Here is a 20,695-nt window from a genome sequence, read left to right on the forward strand (position 1 = left end):
TTAAAATGACGAGAAAATAGAACTTTCAGGTGGAAAAATTTGTTTTTTAATTGCACGCCTATGTAGAGCAAGTGGTTTGGCGTGTACTGTGTACACGTTTTGCGGTTGAATTATTATAATTAGATGGTGAATATACAGGTGTGAGTATACACACGTTCAGGAGCTAAATATTATAATTAGATTGTGAATATTTATGCAAAACTTCGGATTCTTATAAGAAGAATAAAACAGTGGATCTTGAGCAGAAAATGTTGTGCTATCTACTGAATATTGTAAAAAGTACTGTACTTTGTATGTGTTTTGCATATTAAGTGCACCTACGCAAGAATGCATAGAATCCACAATTTAATTATAATAACAAGAGAGTTTATCGTGTCAGGCTAAGTAATAGTTTTCTATAGAAATTAATATCTTCATTTACACACCTTTATGTAATTCAGTCACTCGTGTGTGTTTACTTTCAGAGTTAAAGTATAATAAAAGAGGAACGGTACAGAGTTGAATTTCAAAGTTAAAGTTGGATTTGCAATTTGCTTTATGGAATTTATTTAGTTCGATCGAATGTAGTAAATTGAATTTAATTCCGCAACTTACGGAACAACGAAGTTTAAATAATCTTCTGTAGGTAAAATATTTCTTGATTGTGAGGCTGAATAAACGCACACTCACATAGATATATGTATTAATATATAAATTAAAATAAATTCGTTCATAATTGTTTCGCGGTAAAATATCGGTTAGGACAAGGATTGTGAATGGAAGTTGACGAGTCATTCAGAACAGTGAAGAATCAGTGAAAATAGAGGACTGCATAGAAAATGTGATGACAGTGATAAAAAACAGGAAACAGATAAAATGAACGAATGACAAGACAGAAGCTGCTTACGTCAAGAGAATTTTATTTTCATGAATATCTGTTTTTGAAATCATTAAACAATTTTACAAGGCTGAATTTATAACACATCAAATGTTAGCGTAAATTGATAAATAAGTGAATTGTGAAATTATCGCTTGGTGATTAGTAGTTTTCTGTCAATGTTTGTGAAATTTTTAAAACACAGAAAAATGTAAAATTTCCTGATTTATCACAAACAATAAAGAATCACAAAGTCTTGTCAAAACGTGCAAAGTTGTTCCACCGAGTTCTCGTTATTTTCGAAATTATGACATTGAATTTTTCTTATCCCATAAAAATGGAGACACAACGACTGCTTATGAGAACGAAAAAGTTACTGCGTTTCTGTATACTACTTGCCTTGGGGAAGAGAGCTTTTAAGCTACAGCGATTTTAAGCGTTCAAAGGTTCGTCGGACAAGTCTGGCACTTTCAGCGTTATTTCGTCTACGTGAGTTGGACTGAAACTCGCGATCCAGACTTTTATTTTCATCCTCTTGCTTCTAGTACTTTTTTATATCTAGTCAGTGTTTAGAATGATTGCTGCCTGGTTTTGTTTTAAACTGTCTTACTGAAAATTTCACCGATCTTTTGTTGATATTTATTTTCTGACTAATTTATTAGTAACTTTAGTAATTAATTTATTAGTAACTTTTTAATCAATTGAAAACTTGAAGTTTCAAATCTTATTGTTTTTTCTCCAAAATCTCAATTCTTAGAATTAGAAGATTACCACAGGAGCCTGATCAATCTCCTCCAAATTTTATCGAAATTTAAGACTTAGAATTCCAGAGAAGATGTTTGAAATTTCACTAAAATTAAACAATCGGAACTCCATTCAATCTCCAAACCTGCTGAAGTCTAAGAATCAATACTTTCTTTCACTTTCAAAGTTTGAAAAAGCTCAAAAGTCAGGATTTAATTCGATCGAATGACTTCAACAAATCTTCAAATGCTACAAAAATTCATGACTTGTTTGGTTCAGAATTTCCTCCAAGTTTCGCTAAAATTTAGCACTTGTTAAATTCACGAGTTCTTCCTTTCGTCAGGAATCTAAGACTTCTTCGCTTCTTCTAAGTTTCAGAAAAATTCAGCCCATCTTTGACAATTAGAATTACCTGTAAATTTCAGAAAAATCCAGGACCCCTCCAATTCGGATCATTCTACGAATCTCGACAAAAATTCAGAACTTCTGAAATATAAGCTCTTCCTAGAATCGCAGAAATTCCTGCAGATCTTTAAAAAATTCAGGCCATCTTCGATCTAGAGCTTTCATCGCCTTCAAAATTCAGGACTTTCCTCACATTCGGAATTTTCTCCGATGTTAAAATTCAACATCGACGATACTCTGACGAAAGTGATCTCGCGAAACGCGTTATAAATATACGTTGCTCCTCCCAAAACCCAGAATATTCTACGAGAGATATCGCTGTTCTATACACTGCAGAAGAAGATTTAATAATAAGATAATAGTGGCCACGCGACCGATTTCTGCGTCTTGTATTTCCGCGTATCGAAAAGAAGCTGTGGCTGCACGACGACGCCTAGGCACCATCATTTTTTCTATCGTCAACAGACGATAACGTGTCGCCAACGATAACGTTTCCCAGACTAACCCCGGGACCAATAAATGCTGGGACTTTGCCTCCAAGTAGCGCACAATCCACGCGCTCGTTTCACAAATTCACGCTTCTCCCACTCATCTCCTTTTGCCTCTTCTTCAATTCCGATCGGATCCAGCTCGTTCCATCATCGACTGGAACGTAGACCTTCGAAGCTAAATATGAAGCAATCCCGGAAGATTTTTCTATTCGAAAATATTATCGATATTTGTAAAATGGACGAATTATACATAATTACCAAGTAATTTAATTTGCTGAACGAGTAGTGTCTGAACGTGATATCGAATTGAACCTGCGTTGGTGGCTGTTGGTGCGGATTACAAGATTTTTCGTGAACATTCTGTGAATTTCGGTGATTTATTAATGGAAGACGATCTGTGAGTATTTTCACAATTTGTATGGTACTTTTAACAGAAACGAGAGAAGTTTATGGAAATGTTTATGGAAATTTTGTGTTGTTTTGTTATTTGATATCAGTCACCAAATAATTAGCGTTTAGAGCGCAGAGACAATCAGCTAATATCGAATGATCAACTTTGTACTGTTCCAAAGTGAGTTTCCCAAATATTGTTGGATTGATAGCGTTGCTTGAGCAAATTGGAGAACTGCCGTGTTTAGAAGTGATAGTAGACGCTATAGTATAATAACTTGAACCTTGAAGCTGTTCGAATGATCACCGGTGCTCAGCGGAAGATGAAAGTCGAGGAAGGTTTTGTTCCGAGCTTGTTTTCAGGAAGTTTTCTAAGAAGACCATATTGAAAGGTTGTATTGCTTCTTCGAGAGTAAGTCTCGCTTATAATTGTAATAGAAAATAATTGAGAATCGAGCAAAGTCGCAGATATAAAATATTGAATGTGCTATCAGAGGCAATCTTTTTACTACACAATTGAAAAGGTAATTTTGTGTACTAGTAAAGAGTTGAATTAAATATTGAAACTCTACCAAATAAAATTGGACGGTATATTAAAATTGAAGCCTTCCCAGATACGATGCTTTGATCAAACTTACAGATATTCCAAATTATTAATAATATTTTACAAACAAGAAAAATTAAAGAAGAACAAATATTCTAGCAATATCGAAACTTATCGATACAGTAAAAACCGGTTAGAGCCACTCTAAATATTGCACAGCTCCAATCAAAGTAACAGATATTCAAAGTTATCAATTATACTTTATCGAAGAAGAGTCAAGAAAACGTGTATTAAAGAGAAATTCTACAGAAATCGAATCTTATCGGTATACGACAGAAACTAATTAGAATCTCTTTAAATATACACAGACCGTCGTAAATGTCGTAATTCTAAAGATCATAGAATTCTGCATCGACGTAGAAGCCAATTGAAAATATCTGCGCACATCGAACGATAAAAAATATTGAGATTTTCGTGGCCTTTTCGAGCCACTGGTTATCAAGTTAATTACTCGCAACCGATTGAACATAACGAGATATCCATCGAAAGTATTTGGACGTAAAGTTCCTCGTTTTTGAAAATGTTGGATCGTAACGTGGTGTTGGTTCTTCGAACCAGACAAGACAGGACTGAAAGACGTTTGAGACACAAAAAGGAGGCGAATCCGCCACCGATGGAACCACCGCCGCAGTTGCTCAATAACAATTACCTGTACATCGATCTGAACATGAACTTCAGCGAGAACACTAAGCAACAGCCCACCAGAACGAGAAAGGTAGGCTTTTTTTGGTATTGCTACTGCTATTCTCGTCTAAATCTTCAGACTTTCTTCTGTCTTTGTTGGAATATCAATTCGTTTCTTGCGTTGATTAGGAGAAGGGTTGATATTTAGAAAAGAATATTTTTTATCTGAAGGTAACAAACATTTCTTTGAGGGTGATTGGTTTGAGACGATAATAAATTTATTGGAATATGTAAATTATAAATTCGCTATAAGTGTACGGTTGTCGAATATATACATTAATATTTTTTATCTGAAAGTAACAAAAATTTCTTTGAGGGTGATTGGTTTGAGACGATAATAAATTTATTGGAATATGTGAATTTTAAATTCGTCATTAATGTACGGTTATCGAATATACTAAAATGTATAGATTATTAATATTTTTTATCTGAAGGTAACAAAAATTTCTTTGAGGGTGATTGGTTTGAGACGGTAATAAATTTATTGGAATATGTGAATTATAAATTCGTCATTAATGTACGGTTATCGAATATACTAAAATATATAGATTATTAATATTTTTTATCTGAAGGTAACAAAAATTTCTTTGAGGGTGATTGGTTTGAGACGATAATAAATTTATTGGAATATGTAAATTATAAATTCGTTATAAGTGTACGGTTGTCGAATATACTAAAATGTATAGATTATTAAAATTGTTTATCTAAAGGTAACAAAAATTTCTTTGAGGGTGATTGGTTTGAGACGATAATAAATTTATTGGAATATGTGAATTATAAATTCGTTATAAGTGTACGGTTGTCGAATATATTAAAATGTATATAGATTATGAAAATTGTGCTTTTGGAAATACAATGAACTTTAAGAGAAGAATAGACGACAGAGTGAATAAACTTGGTCCCATGAATAAATAGGATACGTGAGAAGAAGAGCATCATAAATGTGTTCTCTAAGACCGAGTTATTTCACTTTCTCCGACTTAGTATCGCCGTGAGAGAATCTCGGTTCAATGAAACCGAGCGAAAATAATTAGGTTTAGAGGTGCAGCCGGAGAATACCGGAAACGGTATAATTCGTTTCGTAACAGCGACAATTTGACATCTCTTTCCGGTGCCATTATTCGTCTACCGCCGGTAATTAACCGCCTTGTCAAACATTTATCGCGATAATTACCAATAAATCAAACGTAAATTATCGAGGATTAACTGTTCAACCGGAAAAGCTTCCGCGTTTATTTTCTTCGTGAAAATAATTGCTACTTACAAATTGTCAATTCTTTTAATAAAAGAAAGTTGTACACGCAGCTGCTTTATAGAATTGGAATTTTACTTTCATTTAGCGCACATAAATTCTGAATGTTCAAGTTGATTTTATGAAATTTTTGTGTGGTTAAATATTTGGGCGAATTTTTATTTTTCCAGTGAATTATTTCTAATTCTTTCGAGATAGGGTTTTCTTTTCTTTTTGTGAATGAACGTACGCAGTAATATGATGATAATGATTGTAATGCACTTAAATTTGAAGGAAAAAAGTGGACCAAGCAGAGCTTTAAAATGAAATATGTAGATTCATTCGTAACGAGATCCTGTGGTCGAATAAGTTTTAAGAAAATTGCCTTTTCAATGCTACTTTAGGGCGTTATGTTTCATCAGTCCTGAAATTATGCTTCGAAAATAGCTTTCTAAATTGTAGTATAATTTATAAATGTAGTGTATAAAATACGTGTTAACGATAGAACCACGAGACACGATAAGTCCAGAACGATCCTGCAATCGAATCGATTCTTGGGTTCATTTTATAGACGAGATTTTTGTAGGACATTTTGTAAAATCTGGAATTTTGTAGACATTATATGATTTTTTAAAGCTTTTATAGAATATAGATTTTTAAGAATCTAGAATTTTACAAATTTCATAGAATCTAGAAATTGAAATTTTATATTTCCTCGAAAGGAATCTTACAGTATCATTTATTTTTATTCTGTGAAAATCCTCGTTCGTATTTTACAAAAAGAAAGTTAAACAAGGTATCAAGTTTCTCTTATTGTCTATACAAAAATACAAAAATATTAAGAATGGATAATTTAAGAGAAATATTTCCATTTCAATTTCACCAAATTTAGCGTACGAGAGACAAGGCAAACATAAACTTTCCTTCCATACGTCTTTTTCATACGTCCTCTTCGTATGTCAAACTTCACGAAATTGAGATTGAAGTATCTTTCGAAAGAATTGTCTTCACCTACAACAAGTACCTTGATACTTCTGAGAATAAAAAAAAGACACATCAATCGATGGATAAGAAAATACAAGATTTCCTTTAAAGAAACACCGATAACCTTGAGATTGCTTCACTTTTCCCGGAGAAGGTTCTTCGTACAGTCGTAAATAAGGCAGATATTTAGGTGATCTGATTTACATTGAGACACCCTGTATAAGAATACGTGTGCCTGGAGAAAAGGACAGTAGCGTAGAATAACGAGACAGAACTTGTAGGATGTCTCGTCAGTCAACAGTCTCAGATATTCATAGGATTCTCCCCTTGGAAGCAACGAGGCTGCACGTCGCTAGTAATTTGGCTTACAGTCAACCTTTTAGCAGAGCTTTCACCGCCAGCCATCCTTCTCTCTTGGTTGCTGTCGAATCGCGAACAGACGAATCGCCATTGTCGTCGCGAGAATGTAAGTTTTCACCGTGACTGTACGTAGTTCATTCTGCAAAAATTCATCTGTCTGTTCTGAGACGTTTTGCGTTCGTAGAAATATAGGGTAAAATATAGCGTGGTCAATTAAAAATCATTGCGCGCAACACGTGTCAGATAAACGTGAAGAATCACAACGACATGGTTAATTTGAAACTATGGTGTGCGAGATGCTCAGGTATTTATTTCCGAGTAAATCTAGCGATCTAATTGTTTCTTTTTTAATTCTGCGGTAAAGCGCGATTGACATAAAATTCCTAAGGTTTATTAAATTCTTGAGATTCCTAAAATTAGATTAGAAAAAGAAAATAGGATTTTAAGGTTTCATTGAGAATTGGAATTGTACGGTGCGCTGAGATGTCATTGCGAGAACGTAGATGCCGAGTGGCGAATGAAATTAGGCTGTCGTAGAGATATTTTCTTAAATTTATGAGAAATAATCGGGAAACTATTTTTAATAATTTCTTCGGCGATTGACAACGAGAGAGCTAATTTGAGTTTTATTATGAAATTAGCATCGGGAATCGTGCGATTAACAAAATCTCACGAATCTTCTTCTAATTAAAGCTATCACCTTAATTCAATCTATTTGATAAGGTTATCTGAATGTTGCATAATTTTATTTGCCGCTGTTTCCAAGATATACAGCCGGATATCAAAATTACATAAATTCGTTCGTAAATAATCGCTCGTAGTTTATTTCTGCTACACTCTTTCTTTTTTGCATGCTTTCGTTCTTCAATTCGGAGATTACTTACAGAATCTTTCTCGTTAGATTAATCGGACAAAATGGTCTAATCATAATTCTGATGAAACGTTACGTCATATATGTATTTATAAAACTACTATCTTTTCTTCGGCTTCTATCAAAAAACAAACTAAAAAAAAAAAGTTAATTCCATGAAAAATCATATTTTTATTATTTCATGTGCATTTGTATTTACTAAAAGAACATTATAATATTCGCTTTATTCATTAAATTATTGAAGAAAATACACAATTAAATGAATTGAAATCGAAAATTTGAACAACATTGCCCTTTTCATCAGTTTTTCTCATCAATCACGTATACTTTGAATTGCATAGATTTTTTTTATGGAGAATTCATCATTTTGTTCAACTTGTAGAACGTCAATCGTACATCGTACGTTCCAATCCATACGTAACGTAGGTGTAGGTTCTTGCGAGTGTTAATCCTCGTTAATTTGCGATTACAACACTCGTCCCTGTTCCCTGGAGATAATTCCCTGACATTCCTGTCACGAGGGAATTGCATCTACAATTAGATTTCAATCGTCCAATTTCCAAAATCATTTTTATCGTTTACTTTGTAATCGTGGTAGTAAAAGTTTGTCGTATCGAAGTCAGGTAAAAATGTGATAGAAATATGGATATTATAATTTGTCGAAGTTTGTAAAATTCACTTTAATATTTTCTTATATAGAGTGAAACTTTAGTAACAAGCTAATGATTCATTAAAATTTGTAGCGTATTGTATTGTATTGTATTCTATCGAGGCTTACACCTATTACAATCTATTAATTAAAATTTGCAAATGTAATAAAGTAAAGCCATGAAAATAATTTTCATTGTGTTTTTGTATGATCGAAAGTTTAAACTGAGCCGTGTATTTTTTTTTTTTTGCCTCCAAACTTTGAAAAACAGGATTTGCGATTATAATTTTTCTTTAAGGAAACGATATTAATTTTGCAAAATAAACAAAAGAAGAGAACGACGACATTGACTTATTTTCAATTAAATAACTTCAGTGATTTTGCTTACTTAAAAGAAATATACGTTAAAAGTTCTCCTTATCGTTAAGATTAATAAAATATTCTTATTTAATAAAAATAAAAATAAATAGATGATACATAATAAATAATAAATAAAATATTTAAAGTATAAAAAGAATATCGTACGGACGTTGGCTGAAATTTTTAGTAATAATAAAATTAAATATTTAATTAAATATTTACGTTTATATTCTTACTTAAAAAGCCTAGATTTTAATTTTAGAAAAGTTGTATAACTAACTGCATACTACTCGTAATTCGTAGAACCAAAAGAATATATTTGGAGGAGTGTAATTTGCAATTGTTATAAATCAAATTGCGCCGATGCAAATGGCAGGCTGATTGCAGGTAGACAGCATTATACCTAATAGTGTTCCAAGTTTCGTGAGACTTGCGAATCTGGATCAAAGATTTCTTCGGGTCAGGGTTTCAAAGCTAATAAGCCTTAAAAGGTCAAATGGTTTGAATGGATCGATAAGTGGTATAACGATTGTTAAACCAAGTGAAACTTATTCTTTGTTATTCAGCTGTTTATGTCCATTTTATTCGCAATCTCGATATTTTCTTTGATAATTTGTTTGATAGTCGCACAGAATTTCGATTCAAATACAAAATTCTCTAAATCGTCGAAAAGAGCCGTTGTTTCATACGCACTGATTTCATGGAATGGAATCTTTTGCACGACATTTCGTAGAATTTTCGATTTCAAACATAAAAATTGGAATTTTCTGAATATCACAAAATATAGACTTTTAAGACTTTAGTTCTTTCTAGAATCGTAATTTTCACTGTTGATCACGAACGGTTTCACGGCGGAGAAAGGGAACTCTGTTTTCTCGCGTAAATCCATAATTACGCTAGTTTACTGTTTAATTAATATTGTCAGGCTCGAAATTCTTCCTTTGATCGACATAACACGACGAATTAATGGGCCATATGGCGATCATCGTGGTCTATCGATCGTTTGTTCCTTGGAACATTCTTTTCTTCATTTCACGCGCGTTGACTTGGAAACCTTCTCTCTTGACGATAAATTAATCAGCTGTCGAAAATGTCTCTAACATCATCGACATCCGCGATAATTATTCTTATTAATATCTTGCGATTCTTTTGACAAATTTCGATGATTCTTTGCTTTAGAAACGAACTTTCTAACTTTTGTAACTGTGTACTGAAAAATGCATATCTTGAAATTTGTAAAATATTATCTTGCATGTTTCACATATTTTAGAAAGTTACGAGCTCTTTTTATCTTGTTTCAAACACGATATTTTTCATTTGACATAGTGTACAAACTATAGCGCTCGTATGTCCTTTTTTTAAGTTCAAAGGACAATGCTTCAATTTCTGTCATTTGTCTTCAATATCTGTCATTTTATTTTTTAAATTATATTAAATGTACACATTTGTAGCATAGACTGTGCCTGGCTTTAAGACTCACTACAATAAACAGATAATGATAATAATAATTGACAGTAATAATAATAATTATTTCATTTTTCAAATACGAAAATGCTTTGTAACTTCATATCAAAAGTCTTCGATTGAATAAATCTGACATTTCTCTTCATTAAAAATAAATAACAACGTAAACGATAAACATATTATCCGTAATTATTTACGATTTACATATTCATAATTATCTAACAATAATTCATAGTTGTGTACGATGTTTCACGACCAGCCAGGAATTCTATTCGCAAGGCATACTATTTTACAATTGAAATCAAATTCAAGGGAACACGCGGCATTTCGAGATTTAATATGTTCATTTTCCATGTTCCTTTTCATCGTACACATATTGTTGCGTGATCAATATGCATATTATGCGTCGCATAATTTTACCATTTGATCGATCAACTTGTCTGTAATCTTAAAAACGATCGTTGTTTTTCACGTTGAAATAAGCTTTTGCCATTAGTACGCTGTCGATGGATCGTTGACAAACAACTTCATCTGGGGAGGAAAGATTGTTGTTTCTCTGTCGATTTGCATAATCGTTAACGTGACACGTTGTTCGATCTTCGTTACGAAGGCAAATTAAAATTCATATCTTCGTGATTAACGTGGAAAAAGGATTTCTCGTAAACAGACTGCAAATTATAAGTTTTAATTTCGTCCTTCAATGTTTTCTAACTTGGTGCAATAAAAAAGTTGCTCTTCAAATGTAGAAACTCTAGTTTCTACTATCTTACCTTACAATCACAAGTTGATATAAAAATTCGTATTAGTTTATCAAGAGAATTTGTTAGCATCGACAAAATCATTTGTAATTGTAAAAGGACGGTTACAAACTCTGAAAATGAACAAAATTGATCTATATACGGCGTTGATTAATACGTCGATTATTATATGGCTCAAGTAACTGCGAACATTTTAAGAAGATAGCATGATTATTAATCCTGCAAGTTCTTTTATTATCCTTGTCTTTTATTATTGACCTAATCGTGTTTTTCTTACGTTAACAGTTAAAAAGTATCTGAAGCGTGAACGATGCACGACTGAGCAACGTACGAAGTAAAAATATGGACTACATTCAAAATATAGAAATCGAACACTTTCAACCTGAAATTACAAAATACTCTCACGTTTAAAAAAATGAATGTTAAAAGATCAAAAACTACGTGGAAGTCACATAATCGATTAATCCATAGAAAGCAAGAAAAACGCAATTTAAATTCATATGAAAATACAGTGGCGAATGAAAGAAAGTTTAAAATTGATACACTGTGAATTTTAGTAACTTCTGTACTATAAACGTTTTACCATGTTGATAACATTTGTCCCGTGATATATACAATATTTACAATTATTTATATACAATATGTGCGATATTTATAACATTTCGTGCACGATATTGCTCTTACTAAATGTAGATTTATAAAATCATGGTGTCTTCCTGTACTTTTTATTTTACAATGTAAGCTTCCTTTCGTGAATAAACAAATCGCAAATTATCGTTCAAATCTCAGCATCCACTTCGATTTATAAATCAGATCCAAGGCAATTCAAAGAAAAAAGGAAAAAAATTCGTCCTGGCTGTCGCGTGATAATCGCAGAATTGATATGGCGTGGCAACCATAGAGGCCGTGCGAATTTTTCAGAATCGCGAAGAAAACCAGTATCTTACGTAAAGCACCCCACGAGAGAACGACGACATAACGATGACGATGACGGGAGAATCGTAGACACCGAGGTCGTCCTTAAAGGATGTACGATGCTCCATCATCCTTGATACGTCACACAGACCAAGCAAACGATCGCTAATCGATGAAGCTAATTACATGACTCGAATGGGGAAAACAGGCTGACCGGATCGTAAAAATACGTTGACTAAACCTGCTTTCGTACCGTTGCCTGCAAATACTACGTTTCCTATTAAGTCGTTAATAATTCGTCGTTATATAATTTCGAGGACACGAATGATCAAGTAAATTTCTCAGATTTGCTTGAATTTGTATACCGGCTGCGGAAAGCAAAGAATCGAATAGCCAAGTATCTATTGGGTTGGCAACTAAGTGATTGCGGATTTTGTCATTGGGTGGTATTGACAAAATCCGCAATCACTTAGTTGCCATCCCAATGGTTGTAACACCAACCACTGGTTTGTACAGGTAGAGCGAGTTCGTTGATCTTCCTCGGTTAATGGGCTAAAGTCTTCCACAGTAATTACGACGAACATGTTGACAAACGACCGCGACCTTGGCCAATAATGGGCAACCGTGGCCAGAAAATTACGATCTGACCTGATAATAACGTGTACAGCTCCGTCTTACACCGGTTGCGCTTAAGAGCGGTTTACATAAGCGCGGTGAGAGGATACACGATGGTATGTGGCACGCTTAGAAACTTATGTAACCCGCGAATTCCACGCGGATTCACGGAGAATCTGCTACCTTGTGATCTGGTGATGGCTTTACGCGCCGAATGTCCCTTTCGTGGTACCCGCTTCAGTCGGCCTCGGTTTGTTTCAGCGGCAATACTCTGATTTATTCTTGTCAAAATTATTTTCAAAAATTGTTATTTTTTTCTTATTATTGTTATTAACCAGTTAATTGGGGAATTTAGTCTTAGAAATGTGTGGTGGGGTTAGGTCATGGAGTGCGTAAATAAATACAAGCTACGACGAGTATACATGTGAATATGGAGAAAAGAAGAAAACTGGGAAAGAGATGGTGGATGTACACGTATGCAGATATGTGAGAAATTGAAAGATTTCGAAAGATGCAAAAATAGTGTATAATATAAAACAGCGTATAAAACATCCATGGAAACAAATCTTCCCGCAGTTGCGTTAATAAAAATATCAATATAGTCGACGACTATCGTATAACGAAATAATAAATCTGAAAAAGAAAGCAGATAATGCTTTTGGTCGATTAAAAAGATTGGCGTGCGTTTGTCAATTAAGATTAGGGGAAGAGAAATCAGTTTTAATCTCCCTCTGGTTAGATCCGAACTCGTGCATTTTGCTGCGAGCTCAATTTTGAACTTTATCACTGGCTCATCCCCGTTCGCTGTTAATTAATTAACGGAATTACCAGTGGCCTGCAGCACGCCAGCCGGCGACACGTAATTAGTGCATGAAAAGTGACTGCAAGATGCTGTTTCGCATAAGACGGGTTCTATTATCGTCTCTGTGTTTGTGCATTAAACAGAGCAGAACTATTATTCTATAAAGGAAATCATCGATCGTCGTCCGAGATACAAAACAAAATGCAAATTTTTGCTATAGCGATTACCAATATCGTGGCAGGAAATTTGTTGATATTTTCATTGCGTGTAAGCTTTACGAGAGTACAATATGATTTTGATATTTGCTTTTGCTGTAATTTGAAAATAATTACCAGCACACAAGGAAGGTTTAACGTTTGACGAGATTAAGTTAAGATGAGATTATCAGAAAATTTTTATATCGAGAACGTTGATTCCTTTATCTTATTATCATGAATATTTTGATAAACAAAGATAAACATAGACTTATGATACTATTTTTATCGCATTTAAAGGGAAATAACGATTCAAAAGTTAATACACTTGCAAAGCTTATTTAATCGTTCTTAATCCTTGGGTGTTACGCATCCAAAAGAATGTTTCGTTTAATCGTGAACATCGTGTAAACGTGTTTATCTTAGATGTTTGTATCAAATATATCTGTTTCAGCGAATTTTATTACTGAAAGATGAGTATATTTGCTTGAAAAAACAATCGATATATTTTTAGCATTTAGATATCAAGTTCAGTGTGCAGTCACAGCCACGAGATTACAGATTCAGAGAGAAGATAGCTATGGTCGATTGAATAGCTCAGTTACTCAATACCTCGCTATCAATTTGATCAACTGACTCATATTCTCTTTATATCTTTCCAATACGTAGTCTACTTCATGTATCTTATCTTTGTATTGTATCAACCAGTTCTAAGAATTACTTCATTTATTCAAAACAATCTTAATCTGAATTGACAACCATCTTTAACCTCTAGAATATAAGTTAAATAAATTTCAAACGTTAAATTCCATTAAGGCAGTCTAACTCTTCTTCATCAACAAATTTTCGATTTTTCGACTTTCAATCCTTTCTCCCTTCAGTTTTGATGAACAAATTCGATCAGCAATCCTGTCGCATTACCAATATCATACCTCTTCACTTGATTCTCTTCTCTTTAACTCTTCTTTATCAACCAATTTTCGATTTTTCGACTTTCAATCCTTTCTTCCTTTAGTTTTGATGAACAAATTCGATCAGCAATCCTGTCGCATTACCAATATCATACCTCTTCACTTGATTCTCTTCTCTTTAACTCTTCTTGATCAACCAATTTTCGATTTTTCGACTTTCAATCCTTTCTTCCTTTAGTTTTGATGAACAAATTCGATCAGCAATCCTGTCGCATTACCAATATCATACCATTTCACTTGATTCTCTTCTCAGTTACCTACCATACATCAACGATTGTTTTAACACAAAGATATTCAAAAATACCAGACATATTGAAACTCACCTATTGGAATCCACAAACCTCAACGTCAATAATTCTTCCATTTATCACGAACAAACTGCTCAAAAACATCAACTCACTTAACACGAACAAACTATCCAAAAGCTTCGAACCGGATCCTCCTATCGGCATTCATAAAATAGCAATGATCTTCCTACAAATCAACAATGATAAACATGTAAAAATCTGTACACTGTTACAATAGATCATACTCACTTGCACTATCTATCAACATCCACAAGATTCATTGGAAATATCAACTTCGCGTGCTGCAAATCAATTTCAAGCGTTTAATTTCTGTCTGCCTTACGTTGTACCTATTCTACTCCGACCGATGTGTACCAAACGAACGAAATGGTACCAATGTGTCAAACGAAAGCTACTGTCAACCAAAGTTCAGGAAATTTATTACAAAACTGAAATTTCACATGCTTCGAATCCAATGTAATAGTTTCCAGAAATTCTGATTTATTTGTGTCTGGCTCGCGTCGCGCCTTTCTACTTTCGCTACATTCCTCTGTCAAACAGAAGCCACCATCGACCAAAATCCTTGAATTTTATTGCAAAATATAGATTCCACGTGTTCCAAATCCAATACGATATTTTTCACAATTCGAAATTCTTAATTTCTGTCTGCCTTACATCGTATCTACTCTACTTTTTCTCGATTCTACCATGTACCACAAACAAAACCTACCAGCAACCAAGATTCACGAAACTTCAATTTCGCATCCTCCGAATCTGACACGATACTTTTCGCAGTTTGAACACAATTTTCCCAATGTCTGCTGCCTCGCATTGTACCCATTCTACTTGGACAAAATTCCTCCACGTAAACAGGACCTGCCAGCAACCAAAAGGCAAATCACGCTCCATGTAATCCAGAACAATTAATTCTACAAAATCGAGCGGTTACGTAACGTGCTAGTTGTTCGTCGAGGTGGAGCCGAACAGTAAGCAGCGAGGGGACGATACTGGCATGACGGGGTCTTGCGGCTAACCGCGCGCTAGGTCCCAACTCGGCGCTCGTGTTACGCCTACGTGTTGTCACGGTACCATGGATCTCGTCTAGCCAGGGAGGAAGAGAGCAAGAAACGCGCGGAAAACTCGTCTCGAGGCTGGTTAACGCGCGAACAAATGCGTTCTCGCGTACAAGTGGAGGGGCACCATCATGCTCCTCCTCCGTGTATTGTCCTGCTTTAGGCATTTTTACGCGAGCTTCTAGTGTGGTTCCGCGCATACAACCAGCAGTGTCGTGAATCTCTTTCGATTTCCCTTTCACGTCTTTTTATTTCTATTCTTTCTGCATACGTAACGATTCTTCTTATCTTCTACCCGTTCGTCTTAATTTCTCCCAAACAGTGACTTCTTTCATCTCCCATGTGCTTCCATTCTTATTTCCTCTAAATATCGATCCTTCTTTATCCTCAATTTCTTTTTCTCAATATTTTTATTTTTCGTTTTCCTTCCCCTTTCGAGTAGCGAATTTTTGTTTCTTCCCAAGTTCCATTTTTCTGAAGTGCTTTTGCGAAGCTTTCAAAGTGCGGGCGCACGCGTACACGCGCTTGCGAGATGAGAAGTGCGCGCGACGATGAATTTCTGAATTCCTGAAAGATTTCCATCGGTGGACACCTTCGAGGAAGGTTGCGTACCATCGAAGCTTCGTGGATCGAGCTGGGTGACTGGATCGTCGGTTTGTCATCCTCTTTACGCGTAACTGGAATTTCATTTGATTACGAGGAAAGAAATTTTGGCTTGTTTCTGTTACTTCGGAGTTTGGAATTATTGATCGATACGGGTAGAATATTTGGTACCAGCGATCCATGGAAATACAACTAGAATATAGAGCAATAAAATACAGCGATACAATGGTGAATTGATACGAAATAAACAAGAAATCTAGACGTAGACATATCACTTACGAAACACGTGGTCTTGTAATGCGTGAAGTATTAATATCTCTCTAACTGGATGATTAAATTTCGTAAGGAAAAACAATGGCAAGATTCTCGTAGAATCTATGACACGGACAGATTTCAGATGTTTCATTATAGATTCATTCATTTATTATTCCTCCGACTCTTCAAACGGACTCTTCAGTTTCTGTTCCGTGTAAAAAGTACAGAGCAATATTTCGACTCATTTACAGCCCCTTAACTTTTACATAGAGACGGGGGTCAAGATACCTCCAATCAATTTTCCATTCGGGGAAACTGTATACGGTACAGTATTCAATATTCGAACGTTGGATTCTGAAGAAGAACCTCTGCAAGTATTTTTTTTTTTTTCGAAGTTAAAATCTCCGCTGATGAGATATACTTGAAACATTTAGCCAACAGTAAGAAAGTTCTCAGTTTTAATTTTACTAAAGATATTTCATAATAGTTATAGTTGTAAAGATCTAAAATTAATTTTGGAACGTTTGGAATAATGTAACAATCGTAAAACGAAAGTTCTGCTACGATATCTTCAAAAAATTTACTTTCTGTTTTTACTCGATTTTGGAAACTTAGCCACAACAGAGGACTAAAATCCTGAAAGTTGGAATTTAACTTCAGAGGATAAAATATTGATTTCACGTGTTGAGATACATATACCAAGACAGTGGTCGATTTGAATATTTCATACACAATGTTCGATCAATGACCTCTCCTGGAATGTCACACAGTGTGTCGAAGAACCCAGAAACCCTCTACCACTGTACCCAGAAAACAAATCACGAATTCTACTTCATCCTACGATTCCCAGGCTTCTCCGTTTCACTTGGTATCTATCTTTCATCTCCATTCGACTGTACGGTTTATCGAACCTACGAGGCGTTGCTTTCAACGAACACCCATAGCTTTTCTATTAATCATTCAAGTGACAGAGCAAGAAAGTAGAAACTTCGAATTACAGTCAGAGCAGATATGTATGAAATAACAAAGGAAAATAATAAGGAACTTCAACTCGTATCCGTGCGTAGAATTACATTCATCTGACCACGTTAGGGAACAAACAATAAAATCCACATAATTCACGTAGTATAAGCATCGACCGACTGCCTGCATTGCCTCAAATTTTCTCACATAATGGGAATTCACGTTCAGATAAGTAGGTTCGGTACACAGGAAATCGTTTAGTCAGACACTAAATAACATTTTGTTTGATATGTAAGTAGAGTTTCATTTTGAACCTATAATATGTCGTCCGTGCAGAAGAAAATCCAGACAGCGATCCACATTCAGACAAGTAGATTCAATCGATATATAATCGGACAGAAACTAGAATTTTGTGCGAGTAGGTAAAGTTGCATTGTATCTACAACGTTAGTTCGTGCAGTAGGAATTCACATTCAGATAAGTAGATTCAGTGGGTAGTTTACATTCAGATAAGTAGAACAGTCAATAGTTTACATTCAGATAAGTAGATTCAGTCGACACCACGTTCGAACAAGTAGATTCGGTCGACAGAGAATCAGACACTAACTAAAATTTCGTTTCAATAAATAGAGTTGTATCGTATGGAATTTTATTCTATCGTATGGAATTGGGAAAAATAAAATTCAAACAAATACCAATATGGTGGCAGTTCCTATATAGAATTTTCATTGAAAATATTCTCTTTTACTCTCCTTTAAATTAAAACTATTATAATAAAAACTAAATTTAAATTAAACTATACATAGTTTCCCCACAATGTATAATTACATTTCTAATATATATTAATAACATCGTCTGCGGTTTCGGAATAAGAACAGAGCCAACGTAATCCCTGCGTGTCGTAAAAGACGACTAAAAGGGAAATCCATTGTTTAAAAAATGTAAAGGGACTTGTATCGAAATTTTCGAACGAAAAATGTGAGACAAAGAAATGGGATAAAAAGGGAAATATTTTGGAATATTTAACAGTAGATTCTCCTACGAAAATTAATGAATTTAATTAACCAACTTATTAATCAATCTAACGTGATTCTCATTCTTTTATGAAAAGGCGAATGAATCTCAACCTAACGTAATTTTCTGTCATACTAACCATACAAATCTCACTGTCTCTCCCTCTCTTACTTTTTCGCCATAGCTCCTCCCTGAACAGACATCGTATTCGCTCTTTGAAACAGCAACATATGAAAAGAATACAGAAAGGAGGGGGAAACGTGTCGGATTATCCGGCGGTCGGCCTGATCGGACCTAGAAAGGCGGTTGTTCTAAGGTTTCCGCGTTTGGCGTAGGAAGCCAGCCCGTGGACTGGCTCGTGCCTTGACAGAGTGAGACACAAAATCATCAGGCCAAGAATCCGTCGTTGTGGATCGTTAAACGTCGTTAAAAATCGACAACGGTGTGCAAACGTACGCTACATACGTATACTCCTACCACTTTCTTCGCCCCTTCTACGAGGATGGATCGTAACGAGAGCGCAAACGAGGGCGGAAGCTCGCCGGACACGGTGATCGCGCGCTCCTCGTCCGAAGAGGAGCGGAACAGGTTCGCGTGTAGCACTTCCGGCGAATACGTGACCGTAGGTGACAGCAGCTCCAGCGTAGACACGGTCACGAGCGTTGGAAAGACGACGAACGTGGCCACCGGTGACCCACCGGCCGCAGACGATAAGAAAAAGGGAAGATTCGGAGCTTTGAAGAGCAGCTTCCGGAAGGAGGGAGGATTGTTCAAGATTAGGAGGAAGAACAGGCAGCTGGACGAATCGGCTGCCGAGCCTGAGCTGGATGTCGAGGAAAAAGGTTTATTCATTTGGCTTGTGCCTCTCTCTCTCTCTCTCTCTCTTTGAGCTGTTTGCGCTCGAACAGGATTGTGGTTATGGGAAGTTTATTCTTGTGGTTGCTGAAGTTCTTCTTCTTTTCTTCCTGGTTTCAGGTTACGTGTTGTTCGAAGGGTTGTTTTTTTCAGGGTCTTGGTTCTCTGCGTTAGACACAGATCGACTGTGATTGGTATTTACGTAGAGGATAGTTTGCAAATTTGCGATAATTTCGATAATGTTTATCGAACTGATAGATTAACTTTTGTTACACAGTGATTTAAGAGCAGTAGATCGCCAAGCAATTTAGAAAATTGTTTGTAGTAATGATAAAAACAGAAACGTCTGTGCGGTTAAGGATCAATCTACTCGATGTGTTCTCAGCTCGTGTTTCTTTCAAAATCTCGATTTTGTTAACAAAGTTTGGCAAATTTTGGAGAAATTAGAATTCGTAGACGTTGTTTTGTTGGTTTCTATCGAGGTTATGTTGATTGGTATTGAGATAACTGGTGGTGACTGGTTACGGTTGTTCTAAGGCTTCGTCGAATAATTATTCACGAGCGGTATGTGGTTTCTTTTTCTACTTCATTCTACTTGTTTCTCTTAATCGTCGATCTTTACTTTTATCGATAGATTTCTATAAACTTATTGGTAAAAATATTTGAAGTCTTCCGTATGTGTCTTTTTATAGTTTATACTCTACTCTATTTATATTCTACTTTATTGATTTTTAGAATAAAATTGCCTTATCTTAGCAACAATAGATTATAGAGTTTCCTGCCCGTTGTTCAGACACTGATTTTAATCGCTGTGATACTCGACACGTAAAGTAATCGGCAGGACACTGTTCTGGATCTATGAACAGATTCCTTAAGATGTTAATCTTCTTAATAGCTACACGGTATCTGGGCAATTACTGAAAGCCATCGAGCTCTCGTTAATTACAAAGGATTTATAGAACCAGCTCGTCCTTTCAAGACCAATTTACATAACATTTGATACGAATCTGATACGCGAAAGTTATAATAACCGTGAGAACCACGATTTCAATCATTCGAATAGATGACTATGTGTAACAAATTCAGAGATCCTCCTTGAATTTCGTCGTCTTCGTAATTCATGACCTATCTCAATCTCAATTAGCTTCAGGTGACTTGGCATTCAGTTATCAAATTCTTCAACGTATTTACGTCTTGCAAAAACGAGAGCCTCTCGTATCGAAAGACACATACTACTAAATCTTTCGACATATGTACACATTACGTGCTTTACTGAAAGATCTTTGCAAAGATAGAC

At 35.1% G+C, this 20,695-nt stretch overlaps 1 protein-coding gene across 5 annotated transcripts in view; it reads left to right on the forward strand.

The window, feature by feature from the left end:
• The window catches only part of Rab32 (RAS oncogene family member Rab32), a 56,267-nt gene that overhangs the window by 20,253 nt on the left and 15,319 nt on the right, over positions 1-20,695 (forward strand). The window contains exons 1-2 of one of the 5 annotated variants that reach the window (XM_069121625.1): positions 15,901-16,361; positions 18,728-19,385. The exons of 2 other annotated variants lie outside the window; for them this stretch is intronic. In XM_069121625.1, the coding sequence (XP_068977726.1) occupies positions 19,046-19,385 (340 nt within the window). In that variant the 5' untranslated portion in view covers positions 15,901-16,361; positions 18,728-19,045. Of the gene's footprint in view, positions 1-2,271; positions 4,206-15,900; positions 16,362-18,727; positions 19,386-20,695 lie in introns of those variants that run through there. 2 more of the 5 variants (XM_069121626.1, XM_069121627.1) reach the window with 2 other exon arrangements.

This window comes from Bombus flavifrons, chromosome 10 (genome assembly GCF_040668555.2).
Source record: "Bombus flavifrons isolate JBK064 chromosome 10, iyBomFlav1_principal, whole genome shotgun sequence".
In the NCBI taxonomy this organism is placed as follows: Eukaryota; Metazoa; Arthropoda; class Insecta; order Hymenoptera; family Apidae; genus Bombus; species Bombus flavifrons.